Consider the following 19,189-nt stretch of genomic DNA (forward strand, 5'->3'; position numbering starts at 1 on the left):
CTTCTTCCCTTCTCCCTTTCCCTCTCCCTCTCCCCTCTCTCTCTGCATTACACACACACACACACACACACACACACACACACGCACACACACACACAAGTATGCACTCCAGTCCATCCCTTTCCCCCTTCCCTGTGCCTCCCCAGCCCATCCCTGGTGTTACAGGTACAGATTAGAGATGGGGTTTTGTTTCCAGGCTAGCCTGAACTCACTAGGTAGCCCAGGTTAGTCTTAAACTAAGGATCCCCCTATCACAGTCTCCTTCATGCTGTTACAGGCTTGGGACACATCTCACTCCTAGGTATAGAGACTCTACCATCCATGGCCAGCCTGTGGTCTGCAGGCCCCAAGCATCCTGACACAGCCATGACTTGCCTGGTACATCTACAGATGTCAAAGTCAAGTCCCAATGACAAAAAATTGGATGAACAGTGAATACTGTATCTGTTGGCTGGCTCATCCATGGGGCTTAAGTATGTGCGGCATGCTTAATTTGTGTGTTAATATAGGGTATTTAAAAATTAAGGACCATGGAGAGTGCTATTTAAAAGGTCTCCAGTAGGGGCAGGGGTGTGGCTCAGTGGTTAGAGTGCTTGCCTACCATGCTGGAGATACGAGGCATGGTGTTCCCCACAACCCCAAACAAGACAAAAAGAAGAGAGTGTCCAGGGAGGAGAGAAAGAGGAGGGGAGATTACTATTGGGAGAAATAATTCTTCATCATTTTTCTGGATACTGGAACCTACTCATGGCCTCTGTAGTTTGTGGTCTCTAGTTCCAGAGCTTGATGAGCCGTTTGTGTCTGCATCTGTCTCCCTGAAGGCAGGGTCTGGATCGGTCTTGAAATCCTGGGCATCCCTGAAGAACGGAAAATATCCAGAGGAACAAGAGTCTGTCTGGGGGAGCTCTTGTGTTAGGGGTGTGTCCCTCATGGGACTGGGGGACCTCTTCCATCAGACTCAGAGCAGTCCTTCTGCGGGTTCGAGGTGCTGTGTTTCTCTGAGTCAGATTCTCTGAGGGTCCGGCTATGGTCTTGCCTCACACTGAGCTCCAAGGAAGTCAGGACAGCATCCCTCTCGCCCTTCACCCCCAGCTTCCAGTTTCAAGATGTCTTCTTTTCTCGGCCAACCTTGGTCAGAAAGTCCTGTCTCCCCAGGTCCTGTCAATGAGAACCTGTACAGGAAAGTGTGGCGGCGCGAAGGGGAGACCCTGTCTGTGCAGTGCTCCTACAAGAACCGCCGGAACTTCGTTGAGGCCAAGTCTTGGTGCAAAGTCAAGAGGAAGAAGTGCGACCACAACTTCACCCGGAGCTGGGTGAGGGGTCCCAGCTACTCTCTACGGGATGATGCCAAGGTCAAGGTGGTCCGCATCACTATGGAGGCTCTCAGAGTCCAGGACTCCGGGAGATACTGGTGTATGCGTAACACGGCCGGGCATTTCTACCCCTTGGTGGGTTTCCAGCTGGAAGTGTATCCAGGTGAGCAGACCTGCACAGAGCCTGGACGGGCGGGATCGTGGAACAATGGTTCTTTGCTGTGTACATCCTCCTGTCATGGTTTCACAGACAAGGAAAATGGGTTTGGGCAAGCTCTGTGTAGCTTTGCCCTTGCCCTTGAGCAGAGAGAGACTGGAACTCGGGACTCTACTTTGTTGTATACAGTTATCTGAATGTCATATACTCATTGAGCTCGGAGGGTGTGCCAGGCACTGTAATATACAGGCTTTGAGAATATAATAACTGACAAGACCAACCAGCCTCAGCTCTGCCCTGTGGGAGATGCCAGACAGGGACACGCCAATCCAGACAAATCGTTGTACAGCACAATAGATGTCCTTAGAAAACAATGATGAGCTGCAGAGTTACTCAGAGTCAGGGATGTGACTGCTGCAGTGAGCATCAGAGGACCGGGGATCATTCAACAGGGCCCCCGTGACAGCTCTCCCACAGAGGCCTGGACAAGCGATAGCTGGGAGAGCCTTATGTGCAAGGGCCCTGAGGTGAGACACAACAAGGCCTGCACAAGGAGAACTGGTGTGACTGGTCCACTCAGACTGGGGGTTGGGAAGAGGGTTAGGAAACAAGGAAGAATGACAGTAAGTTTAGAGTAATTGGCTGCAGTGGTTGGTTGGTTGGTTGGTTGGTTGGTTGGTTTTGGGACAGGGTCTCACTATATAGTCTGGCTGTTCTAGTACTCACTCACTCTGTAAACCCAGCTGATCTTGAACTCACAGAGATCCACCTTCCTGTGCCTCCGAAGTGCTGAGGCTAAAGGTGTATGTGACCACACCAGGCCAATGTGTTGTTTTTATTAAGGCTTTAAGCACTGGAGAGTCGAGTTGTCCTGAATTCCATGATATGGAGCTGGGTCTAATTCTAACTACAACAGGAAGAACAAACATGTTATATATTTCTTTGCCTGCCTCCTCTATCTCCCCTTCCCCCTGTCCTGTATGTGTGTGTGTCTGTCTGTCCATCTGTCCCTGCCTCTGTATGTACGTGCATATTTATGTGTGAGGCCAAACTCAGATAGCATTCCTTAGAGCTGCCCACACTGTTGTTTGAGACAGGGCCTGTCACTGGCCTGGAGCATGCCAAGTAGGCAACGCTGGCTCACCGACGCCCAGGTTAAAAGCACACACCAGTGTGCCCAGGCTTTCATGGTTTCAAGGCAAGCATTTTACTCTTGACTATTTTACTATTTTTCTATTCTTTTCCAGGCTTTCTGCATATTTTGGAGTGAGTGCAGGATTTGCTCAAGTGGGAGACAGAAAGAGAATACTGACTCATCAGTTGCTAGGAGATAAGGGAACCCACAAAGCTAGCTCCTTAGGAGGGGAATCGTGAGCCATTTGGTCATGGGAAGGCACCTCCTAGGACCCAGGGGGGAGAGGTGACGCAGGCAGTTTAAATTTTAGTGATGGGGCAGATCTGGAGTGTATGTGGAGGTCCGTGAACAAACTCAGGTGTCGTACCCAGGTGCCACCCATTCTTTTATGTACTTATTTTCTTTGAGACAGTCTGTCACTAGCCTGGAACTTGCCAAGTAGGTTAGGCTGCCTGGCCAGTGACCTCGGGGATTCCCGTCTCTGTCTCTCCAGCATGGGGACCGTAAGCGTGTGCCACCATGTTGGGCTCTGGGGAATTCGTGCTTCCATGGTAAGCATAACACTGACTGAAACCTCCTCTCAGGCCTTCATTTTCTGCTTCTTAGGGATAATCTTGGGGACATTTTGACTCGGCATATGTTTTCAGTTGCAAGAAAAAAAAAAAAAAATCTCCTGCCAGTGAGGAGATGGGTCGGTGGGAAAGGACGTTTGAGGCCAAGCCTGGTTCGATCCCTGGGACTGGAAAATTCTCCTTTGATCCTCACACTCATGCCAGGAAAGTGTGTGTGCCCACCCCCCAAATAAATAAACAAAAATGGAAAGAAACATGTAAGCCTCAGCAGTCTGTTCTCCACCCACAACGACCAGGCCTTGTAGCCCAGGGCAACCTCATGGGGAGGCAGACCAGCTCCTTCCGTTTTGGAAGGAGAGGATGGTTTCCTCTTGATCACTTTCCTGACTCTCCCTCACCCACCGACACTGGTGTGCTGAGCAGGAACGAGGGAAGATCCTTAGTGGTGTGACTTACAGAGGGGGTGGGAATCCCCTCTGCTGGCTGAGTCCTTTCTTGCCGATGCTTTGAAAGTCTATGATGTGAACGTCTACACTCGTGTCTCCCAAAATACCCCTGTGGAGGGTTCTTCTGGTGCCCTTGCCACGAGAGTCTTTGTCATAAGTTGGCCTCTTCCTCCATCTCTTGCCTCACCTAATTGGTGTTCGGGCTTCCCTTGTTCAGAGCAAGGGCTCCGGCCCCCCTGCAGAGAGAGTGTCTGGTGGCTTCAGGAGTGTCTGGTGGCTTCAGGAATGTGTCTTTTCTGTGCCCAATAGAGGAGTTGGAAGCCTTTCTCTGTCTTGCTCCTACAGAGACTCAAAAGCTCCTGAGTGCAGCTCCCGCATGCTGTTCAGACTCCTGTTTGCTCTGGCAGTAAAGAGTTGGGATGAGACCCTGAAGGGGCGGGATCTGTTCCTGTGTGTCTCAGTGCACCCCTAGGAAGGTGTTTGACTCTTTGCAGTTTCCTCCAGCATTTGGGACTCTTGGCCCCTCTCTGCCCCCAGTTCTAGTTCCCGTCTGACAATTATGGGGGTAGCCTCCTTTATACAACATCATATTGTAGAAACATCTCTTAAACTCAAAAAAAAAAAGGGCCATGAGATGGCTCAGTAGGTCAGAGCACCTGCCATCAAGCCCAAAAGACCCATATGATGGGGCAACAGAGCTGACATCATGCAAGTTGTCCTCTAACCTCCACGTGTGGACTGAGGCACATGCGCACACATACGAACACACATATTACGTATGTAATATGAGAAGGGGATCTCTCTGAGGTTCGTGATTGAGAAGAGCCTGGGAAAAGACAGGGAGTTAGGAAGGAAGATGGGGCTGTGCTCTGGGAACAGCCTGGTAGGGGAGGCTAAGGAGATTGTTCCACAGTCTCCCTCCCTTACATGTCCCCTCCTTTATGTCACTCTCAAAAGAATGCAAGCCCGACAACCAGGAGCCAAGCCCAGAGTCACAGAGAGGCAGGCTCTAGCCATTGTTCTAACATCTGAGGGGGCTAGGGCTCCTGTCCCTCACAGGCAAGCCTCTGGCTTCATCTAATATTTCTTCTTCTCTGGTCCCTCAGCCCTCACAACTGAGAGAAACGTTTCCCCCCCACATCTTACCAACACCCCCGTGGATGGATTTGTCACCACCGGCCAAGTCCGTATTTCAGACCCTCACGCTCCTTTGGCATCTGACGTGACCGTGTTCACATCTGACGTGACTGTGTTCGCATCTGACGTGACCGTGTTCACATCTGACGTGACCGTGTTCACATCTGGACCCCTCACCTTGGCTTCAGGGACCACCGCACCGACCCCCGTGACACACGACAGTTTCACCGATACCAGCGGCACCGTTACAGAGCCTGAGAGGAGCACAGAGTCCCAGCCGGCAACCCTGTCTCCTAGCAGTGAAAGATCCTCCTCAGCTGATCCAGTGACCACCAACACCATGTCCAGACACCAGAGTAGCAGCTTGTCCACCACGGGGACGTGCCACCCGCTAACTCCCAACAGGTTATGTGATATTTTATCAGGCATGGCCCCAGCACAGCACTCAGAGCCCAAAAGACCCAAAGAGGTCACTCTTACTTCTAACCGTCTCTATTGCTCCTCCCAGGGACTCAGTGTGGCCCGTTGCTGAATGGGATTATGGGAGATGGAAAGGGTCATGATGGAAAGCAATGGGGATGAGGGTCAGGGCGATGGATGCAGAGATGGGAAGGCCTGGCCAAGGGGACACAGAATGGAAGGGGACTGGCAAACTGTGCTTGAGGCGACCTCTGCTGTGCACACAAGAACATCATCCCCCGGGCAGCTTGTCAGATGCTCATTTAAGGCCAAGGGACAGTGATATGCCAACTCCTGTTCTCGGTCAGTAGGGGGTAGCATAAAGGGCTCAGTGACAAAGGAGGGTGCAGGCCCTAGTGACACATAAGGGGGTGCTTCTGCTACAGAAGACAAAGTGGGCAAGAGGGTTCCTCAGTCAATATGGAGGCAAAAATCTCCATCTCTTCAATCCTGAGGGGGCATCTTTTTGTAGTGCCCTTGTCTTCTCTGATGAATGGAGGGGAGGTATCAAGTGGAGATGCTCGGTGATGTACTTCCTGGGACTCTGATGTCTCCTTTCTCATTCCATATCTGGTCCTCAGAGAGAGAGAGAGACAGACAGACAGACAGACAGACAGACAGACACAGAGATAGGGAGAGAGACAGACAGACAGAGAGACAGACAGACACAGAGAGACAGGGAGACAGACAGACAGACAGACAGACAGACAGACAGACAGACAGACAGAGGGAGAGAGGGAGAGAAAGAGGCTAGCTACCTGGAGAGGTGTACTGTGAGGCCGCATACCTGGTCTGTGCTTCACGCTGCCAAAGAAAGCTGTGGCCACGGTGGAGAACCTGGGGCTAACTCTTCCCTTCTGTCCTTCCTCCTCAGGTCCCAGGAGACTTACATTCCTGCGATGGTGGTGGTGTTGACCTTTCTTCCAGCACCTGTGGTGTTGGTCATAGCCTATGGGTTTTGGAAGAAGAGACACATGGGAAGTGAGTATGCCCACTCCTGGCCTCTCAGGGCCAAAATCTGGGTATCTGAGCACTGTGACCAGGCACGGATGGTCCTACATGTCTCTTAAGGGGATGAAGGAATCTAGCAGAGTCCAGAGAGGGGCAGAGTCACCCGGGTGTATTGGGGCACTGAGAGCTGCCAGGCACGGCCCTTCATTACATCTCCCTATGTGTTGTAGGATACAACTTGGGCAGCAACTATGCTAAACCCTGGATACACCTTCCTGAAGGACCAGAGACACTGTGGAAGCCTGCTTGGTCTAAGATAACTCAGTGAGCTGGGAAGCAATTTCCAGTGGGCTCAGAAGACCAGAAGATGACCAAAGACCAGGCAGTGGCCCTGGGGCAGGAGGACAGTAGAGCTGCCTTCTCTTTACCCAGGGTCACTCTGTCCTCGGCTTCCCTCTGTTCCCTTCAAACGCCTCTATATGTTTGGAGACAAGAGTCAGGTCTCAGGAGACCCCAAGGCAGCCAGAACTTTCTAGAGTTCTGTTCTGGTTGAGAAGGAACAGTGACTAAGTCCTGGACCACAGAGGAGTTGGTAGCAGGAGGTCCCAGAGCTGACGAAGGCCATGTGTCTTCTGATATTCCCTGACTGTGGCTGCTGGTCCTTTCTGTCCTAGGAGCCTACAGGTCACATATGTTTCCACTTGTTTCCTGCCTGGCAACCCCTTCAGGCCGGTGACAGCCTTCAGCTACAGGGCTGTTCTCTCCCAAGAGAAGTGCAAAGGCCGAACCTGGGTTTCCCCCACTCGATTTCCTGCTCCCACGCTACAGAGATGAACTCATGGAGGAGACTGAGCGCAGAGACTCAGACTCCAGACACTGGGGTCGGCCATGACCAAAGCAAGGCCACTTCTGAGGAAAGAGCAAATGGGGCTCCCCTGCTTAAAGCAGCAGGAGAGAGAGGGGCAGAGCGGGAGAATGACAAATCAGATTCTAGGACAGAAAGATGGGAAGATGCCTGGACACACAGACACACATGGAGTGGGGGTGGGGGAGGGGAAAGAGGGAGGGGGACAGGAAGCAAAAGAGGAAGATGAGGAGGAGGAGGAGAAGAAGAAGAAGAAGAAGAAGAAGAAGAAGAAGAAGAAGAAGAAGAAGAAGAAGAAGAAGAAGAAGAAGAAGAAGAAGTCGTCCAGACAGCTCAGACTTGCCCTCTACTATCTAGATCATTGGTCCAGAGTAGAGCAGGGCTGTGGGTTGTGGGCTGTGGGCTGAACTGCCTCCCTAGTAGAGATGCTCACTAGCCCACGGAGCATGGAAAGGTTCCTGGGCCATGCAGCATCTACACTCTCAGCCCTGTGTCAGGGACATCCTGACTCAGCAAATATCACAGTCAGGTAGGTGACACAGCTAGGGCCTTGGTGTGCACTCCAGGATAGCTTTGAGGCAAGAGGAAGGGCCAAAGTTGTAAAGTCAGAGGACAGAGGGGGAGAAGAGGGCATCTCCTCTCTGCTTCCAGACGAGAGCGGAAGAGGGAAGATCAGACTGAACAACTGACAAAACAAGTTCTGGAAGGATGGATGGACGGATGGGGACACACACACACACCTCTGGCTAGCGAGCATCTGTATAGAGCCACCACCCTAGTGGATAACTAAAGGGGATTAACTCACACTGCCTCTACAGTCCCACCTCCATACTGGCCCTGAACCTCCATTTTCATTTCATTGTCCCCCACAGTCTTGTTTCATGATGGAGAGGTCAGGCATAAGGACCGGTGATGCCACTGTCCCTGTGTGACCCTGACCAAGCCACAAACCCAGTCTGGGCCTCGCTTTTCTCTCCTATGAAAGGGGATAATAATTCCTGCCACTAAAGATTGGTTGGAGACACAATGGGTGACATTAAACACTGTGCGACCTGTAAGCGTCTCGTGCGTCCCTGGAGGTCTTTCCTGTCCTGTTGCTCGTTAGGAGCTGAGTGGGGTTTGAGTGTTCCTCCTGCTGCTGGGACTAACACTCTCTGACCAGAGGCTGCAAGGATGGCTCATGCTTAACATGCTCACGACTCCTGCCAGGACCCAGGCTCAGTTTCCAGCTCCCACACTGGGAGCTCATCCTGTAACTCCAGTTCCAGGGCATCTGATGCCCCTTTCTGGCCTCCTCAGGCAGCGCATACACATGGTGCATCTAAACCATTACAGGTACACACATATACACATACAAACCATTACAGGTACACACATACACATATAAACTATTGTAGGTACACACATATACACATATCAACTATTACAGGTACACATACATATATAAACTATTACAGGTACACACATATGCACATATAAACTATTACAGGTAAAAACACATATACACATATAAACTATTACAGGTACACACACACATATAAACTATTGTAGGTACACACATATACACATATCAACTATTACAGGTACACACACATATAAACTATTACAGGTACACAAATATACACATATAAACTATTACAGGTAAAAACACATATACACATATAAACCATTACAGGTACACACATATACACATGTAAACTATTACAGGTACATGCACACACATATAAACTATTGTAAGTACACACATATACACATATAAACTATTACAGGTACACATACATACACATATAAACTATTACAGGTACATGCATATACACATAATCTTAAAAGAAATCTTTAAAAAATAATAACAGCAAAAACCAGCCACCAAGAGCAGCCTGTGGAGGAAAGGGTTTATTTGGCTTATGCTTCCAGGCCACAGCCCATCACTGAAGAAGTCAGGACAGGAGCTCAAGCAGGGACTGGAGCAGAGACCACAAAGAAATGCTGTCTGCTGCCTTAGCTTGCTTAGCTAGCTTTCTGATACATCTCAGGACCACTTGCCCAGGGAATGGTGTCACCCACAGTGGACTGGAGCCTCCCATATTAACTAACAACCAAGACAATCCCTCAGAGACATGTCTCAGGCCACTTTGATCAGGTTGATCCCTCAATTGAGACTCTCCTAGGGAGACTCTAGGCTGTGTCAAGGGGACAGTAAAAGGTAACTATCAACTTCCTTGATCTCCTCTCCTCCTGCTTCTATCCTCACCACAGGGATGCTGGGGTTCCCTGATAATGGCTGGATTATCAGTTGCTGTGATAAAACACGTTTGTTGGGAGCCAGCTGACCCAAGGATCTCCCTGAAGCTCTAATGTTCTGAGAAGAAAGTATTCCCTTATCTAACACCAGAATTACACCTGGTAAAGTCAATAGTAGCCCAGGGCCAGGGCCTTGGGGAAGCTGTGGTTTTTGTCAAATGACCTTTAGACCCAACTCCTCCCTACAAGGAGCTGTGGTTATTAGTCCCAGTGCCACTATGAAATCTCTCTGTGATACACTTGATATCCTGTATTTTAGGCAACATTATTTGATTAGCGTCCTACTGACTTGATCCTATTGTACAACAGCTTTCAACTGACTCTGTCCCATTTCCCCTCGGCAAGCCACATAAAACTGCTGTCGTTGTTAATAAATTTGCTTGGCATAAGCCATCAGCTTCTGCAGGGCCTCCTGATCCCAGGTCTCCTATCTTCTTTATTTGTTTCATTCCTGGTCTACCCTCTCAGGAACCTGCACAGAAGCCCTCTGGTCCGGGTCACACCATGACCAAAGGCAACTTGTAAACGGAAGAATCTATTTGGGCTTAGCATCCTAAAGAGACGAGACTCCACTGACAGAGAAGCATGGCAGCGTGCAGCAGGCTGGGGCAGGAAGCTGCAAACTCACAAAGCAAGAAGCAGAGAGAGAGGGAACACACAGTAGGGTAAGGACTTAGGCTCTCAAAGCCCACCCCGTATGACACACTTCCTCCAGCAAGGCCTCCTCCTGAACTGTCCCAACAGCTCTCCCAGCTGGGTACCAAGTGTTCAGGGGCCTGAGACGATGGGGAACATCTCACTCAAACCATTGCCCTGGCCTCTTCAGTGTGAGCTCCATGGGAATAGTTAACATGCAATGGTCCTGAGGTCAAGGCCTGAGTTCGAATCCCCAGTGTAGCCCTTCATGGCAGTGTGACTACAATGAGTCACTGTCCCTCTCTGATACTGTGTCCCCTTCTGGACAGGAACAGGGAGAGGAGCCCTGGATACCACCTTCTAGGGCAAGGTATGTGCATGTCAGTCGCATGAGTATAGCTCAACATCTAGAGAGGCAGGACAGGCAGGGAAGGGAAGTCAGCCAGCTCTGGCCTCAGTCTGACAGCGACTGAGGAAGAGAAGGCACAGTGCAGCTGCTTACACGTTAGACCCTAACACAGGGTAGGATGCTGTGGTCCAGGAGGCAGGACAAGCTTGAGTGCTTCAGGGAGAGGAGCCTTGGAGATGCTGCAAGCTCGGGATGGTCGGGCTTCCTGGGGGAGTTTCCTCTGTGTATCTCAGAGCTTGGGCTGTTGTCAGGAGGTGGGTGATGCCCGCAGGAGGTTGTAGAGATGTGGGTACAGACACTGCAGAGTCTGGACCTTGGCAAGGCTGCCTGCTATATGAGCTATGTGGACAGAGGAGACCAAGAACTGGCCTCAGGGATGGGTGCATGGAGATCTTCAGCAAAGGAGAAGTTAGAAAGGAGAATGTGAGTCACCCCCATCCACTCATGTATGGTCACCCAGGGATGGGGTTCTGTGAATCAGCAAATGCATGAGGGATGTTCACTCTAATACTGCCACACGTGGGGACTCTGAGGTGGGGACACTAGAAACAGGGGAGTGCTGTAGACAGCCATTTCCTCAGCTCCTACAGCCTCCATGGCTTCTCTTTTCTCAATCCCCAGCCCAGTTTCCTTCCTCTTCTTGTCTTTCTGGATCCCCAGCAGAGTCAGAACCAAAGCCCAGTTAGGTCTTGTAAGTGCATAACCAGCAAGGGTACCAGATAGGCCAGGGATGCTGCCTGCCTTAGAGAGGCAACAGTCTCCTGAGCTAAAGGCTGTAGGGACTGACCACCCCTCACAGGGCTGGCTGTTTTGGTGCAAGGAGCAGGTGAAGTGAGCCTGTGGCCACAGTTGTGCCCTCTCCCGTAGAGTTTCCACAGCGGCTGCAGAAGGCTCGCCTTGCTCTGCGCACTGCGAAGGATGCTGCAGGTCGGCCCTCAGCATCCTCAGATGTCCTGCTCCATGCCGGGAGTGGTGAGGAGTCACCGAGCTAGCCCTTCAGCTGCAGAATGTCACCCTGCCAAGGCACAACTTCCCCCCTAGACACCCTGCCTTTGCCACTGCCTGATTGACACAGGTATCAAAAGGCTTGACATCCCTTTGCCAACTTGACCAAAGGCTTTCCCACCTCTCAGGCCTCCTCCCAGGGTGACCTGTGCTTCCTCAGTGCATGCACAAAGCTCCCTCTGTCCCGTTCTTCCTCAGAGCCTTTCACCTGTCCTGTGCCCATCTCATCAGCCCTTGCTCCCTGGCGTCCTACCTGAAACACTGCATTGCCATTGAAAGGTTCCCCACTATGACAGGTTTTTACATTTTATTTTTATTTGTTTATTTTGTGACCAGTCCTCATAGGCCCTGACTGAACTTGCTATGTGACCAAGGATACACTTGACCTCTCCATCCTCCTGCCTCTGCCTCCCAAGTTCTAGGGCGATAGTCAGGCACCATAATGCCTGGTTTCCTCCTTACTTATCTGATAACTGTGAACATTTGATATTTCATAGCGCATGCAGTGACATGTATATTTATTTACTTTACGTTTTCTTTGTGTGAAATTGAGCACACGGCTGTTAGGAATTGGGTCTCCCCTTCCAGCATGTGGGTCACAGGGCTCAAACTCAGGTTCTCAGTCTGGGTAGCACATGTCCTTACCTGCTGATGCATCTCCCTGTCCTGTGAAAGCTATTTTTAAGATGTTTAATGCATACATCATATTCTTAGCAGTGGGTGTGGCATGTTGGGAAGTAGAGTGTACAGGCATAACACAGGGCTGGGGGCCCCCGTTTCCCTTCTCCCATACTGAAGTCTTTCTTCATGCCCAGCTTTCCCATCTCCCAACCTGACCAGGCTCCTGCTGCCCCCTTGCTCCTCCATTCCTGGGAATAACTGCCCATCTCCTTTCCTCCCATGGCCTCTGCTCCACACAGGACAGGTGGGCTGGTAGGAAGGGTCTGACCCAAGGGCAAGCCAGGCTTGGAGTTCAAGCCAGGTCTCCAAAGGGCCTCTGATTCTGTCACCTACTGTCAGTGGTGCATCTTGGGTGGAGAACAGAGACTTTAAGCTAAAGAGGAAGTGGGAGAACCGGCCGGGGAGGAGAAATGAGCCTTCTCTTACTCCACTTTCCTCCTGGGCGGTCACAGACCTCCTCAGCCCTGGCCTTGTGAGGCAGGAGCTCAGAGTCTCTGAGAGCCTTCATGTAGTTCAGAGCAGGGGCCTAGACTCAAAGCCCTGTAGCTGGAGGATCCACAGGACCGCACAGGCCTTGCCCAGCTTCTCTCTCACCCACAGAGGTCTCTGCCTTCCCCAGCAGCTCGCACAGGACTGACTGTGGTGGCTCCTGAATCCTGCCCAGGACAGCTCTCCTCTCTTCAGAGCGCCCCTCCTTTCTTGCTCCCCATCCCAGCTCAGGAGGACTCAGTGATGGCCTGGGANCCCACATCCCTGCTCTCCCCAGTGCTGCTGCTGCTCCTGGCCTCAGGTGAGGACAGGGGACAAGGACAGAGGGAAGGGACCAGGTTGAGGAGAGGGAAGGGGGCAGGAGGTATGCACAATGGGGCTCTGTGCTTGGGAGGGCAGAGTACATGGGGGGCTGTGGCCAGCTTCTGGCTGTAAGCAAGTTCTGAGCATAGACACACAGAGGGTCTCTCCCTGTGAAGGGAACCCATTTCCTCCTGCTGCTGCAGAGGACGGGGGCTCTCTGACATGAAGCATGTATTCCCAGGCTCCTGGACACAGGACCTGGAGTTGCATCGAGCACAGGAGGGCAAGACTGTTTCTGTGACATGCTGGTATGATCCCATCTACCACTACAATGAGAAGATCTGGTGTAAGCAAATAGAATCCCTTTGTCACCCCTCCGTGACGAGTGTCAGCACAGGTGACAAGAAGCTAAGATTCTCCATCCAGCAGTCTTCTCGGTTCAACTACTTCACTGTCACCATGACTGATCTCAAGATAGGTGACTCGGGTGTCTATCATTTTGGGATCACTGCTAATAACAGGATAATTGTTTTCAGGAGTATCCGCCTGGAGGTGTCAAAAGGTGAGCTTCCCCTTCCATGTGGTTTCATCCTTCCTGAGTCGCAAGCCTCCAGAGTTGGTGAGGACTCAAGAAACAGCTTCCTCTAGTAGAGACATTCTCAACCTGTGGGTCAAGCGCCCTACAGGGTTCTCACATCTGATATTTACATTATGATTCATAATAATTACAAAATTACAGTTACAGAGTAGCAACAAAATAATGTTGTGATTAGGGGTCACCTCGGCATGAGGAACTGTCTTAGTGTCACACACAGCATTAGGAAGGCTGAAAATCTCTGCTCTCGTAGCTGACAACTGGTGTAGAGAAGAATGACACCTCCCGCAAGGCCACCAGCCACTTAAAGCCAGTGGCCAGCTGAACCCCAAGCTTGCTGGCCACTGGCTGGTTCTTACTGCATTGCTGCTAACAGAAATCTGTTTCTTTGGCTGGATCTTAGAGCTCCCCCGTGCATTCACAACCTTCCATTCCTGAACATCCATTGCCTGTAATCGCATCAGAAACCCTCTCTCCAGGGGTGGTGGAGAGATCTCAGAGCCAATGGGCAGGGCGCTGAGAGATGTGGATTCAGAGGAGACAGGTAGAAAGTGAGGCCGACTTGAGGCTTAGTCGGGGAGGCTGGCCGATGTGAGTTCCCTTCGGGTTCTGCCCTTGACAAGTGAGAGCCTTTGAGCTCTCAGACAGTGGTCCAGAGGCTACTGCCGCCAAAGACTGCAGTGGCTTAGGGCTCTCTGCACTCACACTTGATGTTCATGTGTTCACAACCCCAGTCCCAGGACTTTTCCTGCTGCAGTAGCGCATTCCCGGCACCTTCCTACACCTTCAAACACAGTGGGCACAAGACTGGGGAGACGATCCAGACAATAAAATGCTTGCCACAGGTGGAGATTAATTTTAGTTGTCAAAGAGTCAGAACCTAGAAGGACCAGGGAGACAAGTCTCTCAGCACCGTTGTGAAAGATTATCTTGGCTTGAGGTGGGAAGACCCATCTTAAAAGTGGGTGGCACCATTCCCTAAGCTTGGGGTATGGGATGCAATAAAAAAAAAAAAAAAAAAAAAAAAAAAGAGGATGCGAGTTGCGTGCATTCGATGCTCTCTGCTCCTTGACACTGGATACACCTGCAGCCAGCTGCTTCAAGTCCCCGTAGCCTTGACTTCTGTCACCTTGCTGTGATGGACTGGACTTTGAACTGTGGACACTTTCTCTCAGTGTCGCTCCGGACAGGGTGTCTTATCACGGTAGTGTAACAAGTTTCCGAGAAACTATGCAAGTCTGAGGACCCTAGTTCAATTCCCCAAAGGTACAGTGAAGAAAGGGCTGGTCACAGAGCTTTGTGTTTGTAATCCCAACGCTGGAGAGGTGGTGACAGGACGAACCTTGAGGCTCGCTGGTGAGGTCCAGGCTAGTGAGAAACCCAGTCTCGAAAATTAAATAAAATAAAAACGAGGTGGATTGCACCTGAGTCAAGACGGCTAAAAATATCCTTTAGCCTCCACAGGCACGTGTACACATGCATACACACAAACATACAGAATACATGTGTATAAAGACACGTTTTACAAAAGAACACCGGGGGCTGGTCAGATTGCTCAGTGGTTAAGGGTGCTTGCTGCTCTGACAGAGGACCTGCGTTCGGTTCCCAGGGTCCTCATCTGGTAGCTCACTGAAGCCTGTAACTCCAGCTCCAGGGCCTCTGGTCTCCATGGAGACTGCACTCACCTGCATATATCACCCCTGCCACATACACATAACTAATGATACTAAAAATCCTAAGATGAAAGAACACAGGAAACAGAAGAGGCCCCGAGGTCTCATTTACAGTAACGCGTATGGTGCTTTCTCTGGAGAGGGAAGTCCTGCCCCATTCACAGCACAGCATTGCCTTTCTGTGCAGGGAGAGTGGACGGTGCTACTCTGAGTCCTTGTTTGCTGGCTCCGGGGCCGTGAGTGGGTTCCTTCTCTTCCAGGGTTGGAGAGTGGGGGGTTTGGGGAGGTGAGAAGACAGATGCTGAACTCACTGTGGTCTCTTACAGCTTCAGTCTCATACACGACCTCCTGGAGGACGACAGCCCTGGCCTCTACCCACAGCCCCGTCACTGACAGGTACTGCAGGCTCCCTGGCCTGTCCCCCGTCTTGGGTTTCCTCCCATCCTCCTAACTATAGTTCTCCAACTAACTGTCACCCTGATAGATACCGACTCTCACAGGATGGACAGAGTCAGCTGGTCACTTCTGACCATTTTATATAGGCTCAGTTCTCTCATCTGTGAAAAGAAATCACAATAATATTTCATATTTGTCTATCTCTCTCTTTCTATCTCTCTCTATCATCATCTATCTATCATCTATCTATCTGTCATATATCTATCATCAATCTATCTATTATCTATTTATCATCTATCTTTCATCTATCTATCATCTATCATCTATTTATCATCTATCTATCATCTATCTATTATCTATCTATCTATCTATCTATCTATCTATTATCTATTTATCATCTACCTTTCATATATCTATCATCTATCTGTCTGTCTGTCTGTCTGTCTGTCTATCTTCTACTTATCTTCTATGATGCAGGTTGAACCTGAGACCTCACATTTTCGGGGCAGGAGTTTTGACTCTCAGCTTTCCGCTTTTGATTTTTGAGACTGAGCTCTCACTTAAGTAACCCAAGCTGGCCTTTAAATTCACTCTACCACGCAAGCTGACCTTGAACTTTTGGTCCTCCTGCTTCAGCTTCCTGTATCTGGGGTGATGGGCCTGTGCCTCTAGTCCAGGCTCTCACTATTTGCGGCTGCCTAATTCCTTGTCACAGGAGGCCGTTCTGCACCTTTTAAGATAGTTAACAGTGTCCTTGGCCTTGAATGGCCAATGGCACGAGTATTTTTCTGAACACAGGTGTGGTCATTAAAAATGTCACCAGTCATCACTAGATGTGCTTTGAAGGACAGCTAGCCTCCCTTCAGTACCACCGTCTCCTGGAGTACAGGGAGGGTGGACTAGGGTGCTGGTGGCAAGGATCCCCCCTTGCCATCCGTGTAGGCAGCCATGTGACTACACTGCTGTCTACCTCTGCCCTTCTTACGACCCTGTCTTGTCCTTCAGTATGAGCGGGCTACTGTCAGGAAACGGTGTTGAGTATGGAGAAAGGGCACTACCTGCTGTTCTTAGCTTCATGGCCTGGAATCTTCCCCTGCCTGGATGGGTTTCCAAGCCCTGGGCCCTTGGCCTCTGCCACCTACTTCTCTCCAAACCCAGCCTCTATGAAGACAGTGGGCCCTAGGCTCCTGCAGGCCACTCCTTGCCTAAAAAGATTAAACTGGAAATGAGTTGAGCGGAGATGTCCCTGAATGTGCTTCCTTTTTCTCTATGGCCTGGCCATTCAGACTCCTTCCCTAGAGGTCGCTCTGAGACAGCCAGGTGTGGAAGGTCTTGTCTACCTCTGGGTCCTTCTTTAGACCCAAAGTAGGACATATTGAAGTGCACTTAGCTGGCAGAGCTGTTTGTCAGGTCCCCTGGTTCTCCTGGGAGCTGACTGTCTCACAGAGAAGGGCTGAGGTAAAGCTGCAGGATGGGGACAGGGGCCCGGTGAAAGAAAGAGGCTGGAGCTAGCAAGTTCAGAGTCCCAAGGGGGGAGCTAAGTGACAGGAACCATGGAAACAGGAAAAGGAACAATGGCTTGTGACATTATCAATGTCACCCTATTCTGGAGACTGGAGGATTTGGGAGGCAGGTCCGCTGCACAGGAGAGTGGTCCCTTGCCCCGCTGAGCAGGGGACCTCAGAAGAGGCTGGGTTGGGGGAGAACCGGTGGGAACTGCGGGCCTGGGGAAGGAAGGTTTTTTGGCAGGAGGTGTGCTGGGCTCTGAAACTCCTTACCTGGCTAATCCTTGTTCAGACGATCTCCAGAAAGCCCGATGTGGAAGGCCATCATTGCGGGGGTGGTCGTGGCTGTTCTGCTACTGCTCACACTCATCATCCTTGTGATCCTGTACCTGAGGAAAGCTCGAGGGAAGGCCCTGAACGGTAAGCCCGTCCTGGTTGTTTTTGATGACAAGGAAACTGACCTGAAAGGCAAGGTGTCCAAGTGGCTTCCTTGCCCATTACAAGGTGACAGGCCAGGGGTCAGGGGGTATGGGCACCATGGGGACGATGATATACCGGCCCCACTCAGCCTTCAGGTCAGCTAACCCAGGGCACCTCAACAACCCATCCATTTGGTTACGACAAGGTGTGCTAGGATTTTGGCTCATATACATTTTTCATCTTAATTTTTTATTCTTTTATTTTGTGAACGTAGAGGTTTGGCTTGCACACATTTCTGGGCACCAATGTGTGTGCCTGATGCTTATCAGATCCGCTGGAGGCAGAGTTACGGGAGAGTTGTGAGCCACCTCCTCGTGAGTGCTGAGATAACCTGAGTTATCTTGAAAAATAATACACATTCATAACTACTGATCCATCTCTCCAGTCCCCACATTTTTCAACTTTATGATTAGCAACTTGTTAATAAGTTTATATAAAGAACTTTCTGGTGTACGATATTGAAATGCATGTTGCTATCATCTTTAAATTTTGTTTTTCTCAATATGAAGGAAGTGCAGAGAAGTATGTAGGTCAAAAAAATACAAAGTAGCAAATATGTAAAACGAATGGCTCAAAGGGCACAGTGTACAACATGAAGAGCATGGATAAGGGTGGTAGGTCAGTAGGTCAGTAGGTCATGCCCTATATTTTTGCCAAGGAGGTAGCTTGTAACTGCTCTGGTCAGATAGTTCTGTGTGTTTAACAAGATTGAAGTGTGAGTGGATCAGAATACTTCTGGAGCTTGTGAACATTATTCTTTTTAAGCTCAAAAAAATTCCTTAGAAAGGAGAAATTTTTGAAATTCTATATGCACACTTTCTAAATGTTGTACAATCAGTTTAGTGGGTTACTGTTGGCGGTTTTTAGAAGACAAAAGAGGACCAGCAAAACTCTTGGATTCTGAACACACATTCTTATTCTGTGTTCATCTCCGAATACGTGTGAGTGTGTGTCCAGGAGCGAGTGTGGAAGGGTATGTTCACAGGAATGCTGCACTTCACACTGAGGGCTCGGGACACAAGAAATCTGAAATCCAACCTCTTACTACCTATAACCACACCAGTGAACAGATTATAGTTAAATTTGATGTTTAAATCTGGAATCTACAGGGAGTGCCCTGAAACTGATCAGGAAGTTGAGCAGGAATGTACAGATTAAACACAGGCAGCCAGGCTATCTTAGAATCCCTGGACACTACTCAGTGCTGGGTACTTGGGAGCTCCCGGGGCAGAACCTATTCTTTGGCCAGGCACTGGCCTCTCTTCCATCGGGATCCCTTTGCCCAGCCTGTGGTTGCCATGGGAAGTGGGTAAGTTGGTACATGGGAGGTCCTTCCACTAACCTTGCTGGTTTCCTCACAGTTCAGAACCAGTGTCACCCTATCTATGAAGACTTTTCAGGCCAGAAGGAGGAGACCACTGTAAGTAAAAATGACTCTCCCCCAGGATTTAGGGAACCCTGGCTTTCTGGTGTACATCTGTGGTTGTAAACTTTAGCCTGCATTCAGTTTCTCTTTACTCTAAGTGGTGAGATACACTCATGACTGCTCATGTACTCATGACTGCTTCTCTTATGTGCTTCCTTTTTATGCATTTCTTCTCCTTGTGTTTCCCAAACTCAAACGAGAGAGAGAGAGAGAGAGAGAGAGAGAGAGAGAGAGAGAGAGAGAGAGAGAGAGAGA

At 50.1% G+C, this 19,189-nt stretch overlaps 2 protein-coding genes across 3 annotated transcripts in view; both read left to right on the plus strand.

Moving 5' to 3' along the window:
- Treml2 (triggering receptor expressed on myeloid cells like 2) overlaps positions 1-6,663 on the plus strand; it is an 8,035-nt gene extending 1,372 nt beyond the window's left edge. The window contains exons 2-5 of one of the 2 annotated variants that reach the window (XM_021218566.2): positions 1,156-1,476; positions 4,730-5,165; positions 6,094-6,200; positions 6,401-6,663. In XM_021218566.2, the coding sequence (XP_021074225.1) occupies positions 1,156-1,476; positions 4,730-5,165; positions 6,094-6,200; positions 6,401-6,498 (962 nt within the window). In that variant the 3' untranslated portion in view covers positions 6,499-6,663. The remainder of the gene's footprint in view (positions 1-1,155; positions 1,477-4,729; positions 5,166-6,093; positions 6,201-6,400) is intronic. The other variant, XM_029531536.1, reaches the window with a different exon arrangement.
- Positions 6,664-12,786: 6,123 nt separating this feature from the next.
- Positions 12,787-19,189, plus strand: part of LOC110336117 (CMRF35-like molecule 8) — an 8,781-nt gene continuing 2,378 nt past the window's right edge. Inside the window, exons 1-5 of the mRNA XM_021218540.1 lie at positions 12,787-12,857; positions 13,101-13,421; positions 15,460-15,523; positions 17,321-17,448; positions 18,870-18,928. Coding sequence (XP_021074199.1) covers positions 12,800-12,857; positions 13,101-13,421; positions 15,460-15,523; positions 17,321-17,448; positions 18,870-18,928 — 630 coding nt within the window. The 5' untranslated portion in view covers positions 12,787-12,799. The remainder of the gene's footprint in view (positions 12,858-13,100; positions 13,422-15,459; positions 15,524-17,320; positions 17,449-18,869; positions 18,929-19,189) is intronic.

This window comes from Mus pahari, chromosome 18, assembly GCF_900095145.1.
Source record: "Mus pahari chromosome 18, PAHARI_EIJ_v1.1, whole genome shotgun sequence".
Taxonomy (NCBI): domain Eukaryota; kingdom Metazoa; phylum Chordata; class Mammalia; order Rodentia; family Muridae; genus Mus; species Mus pahari.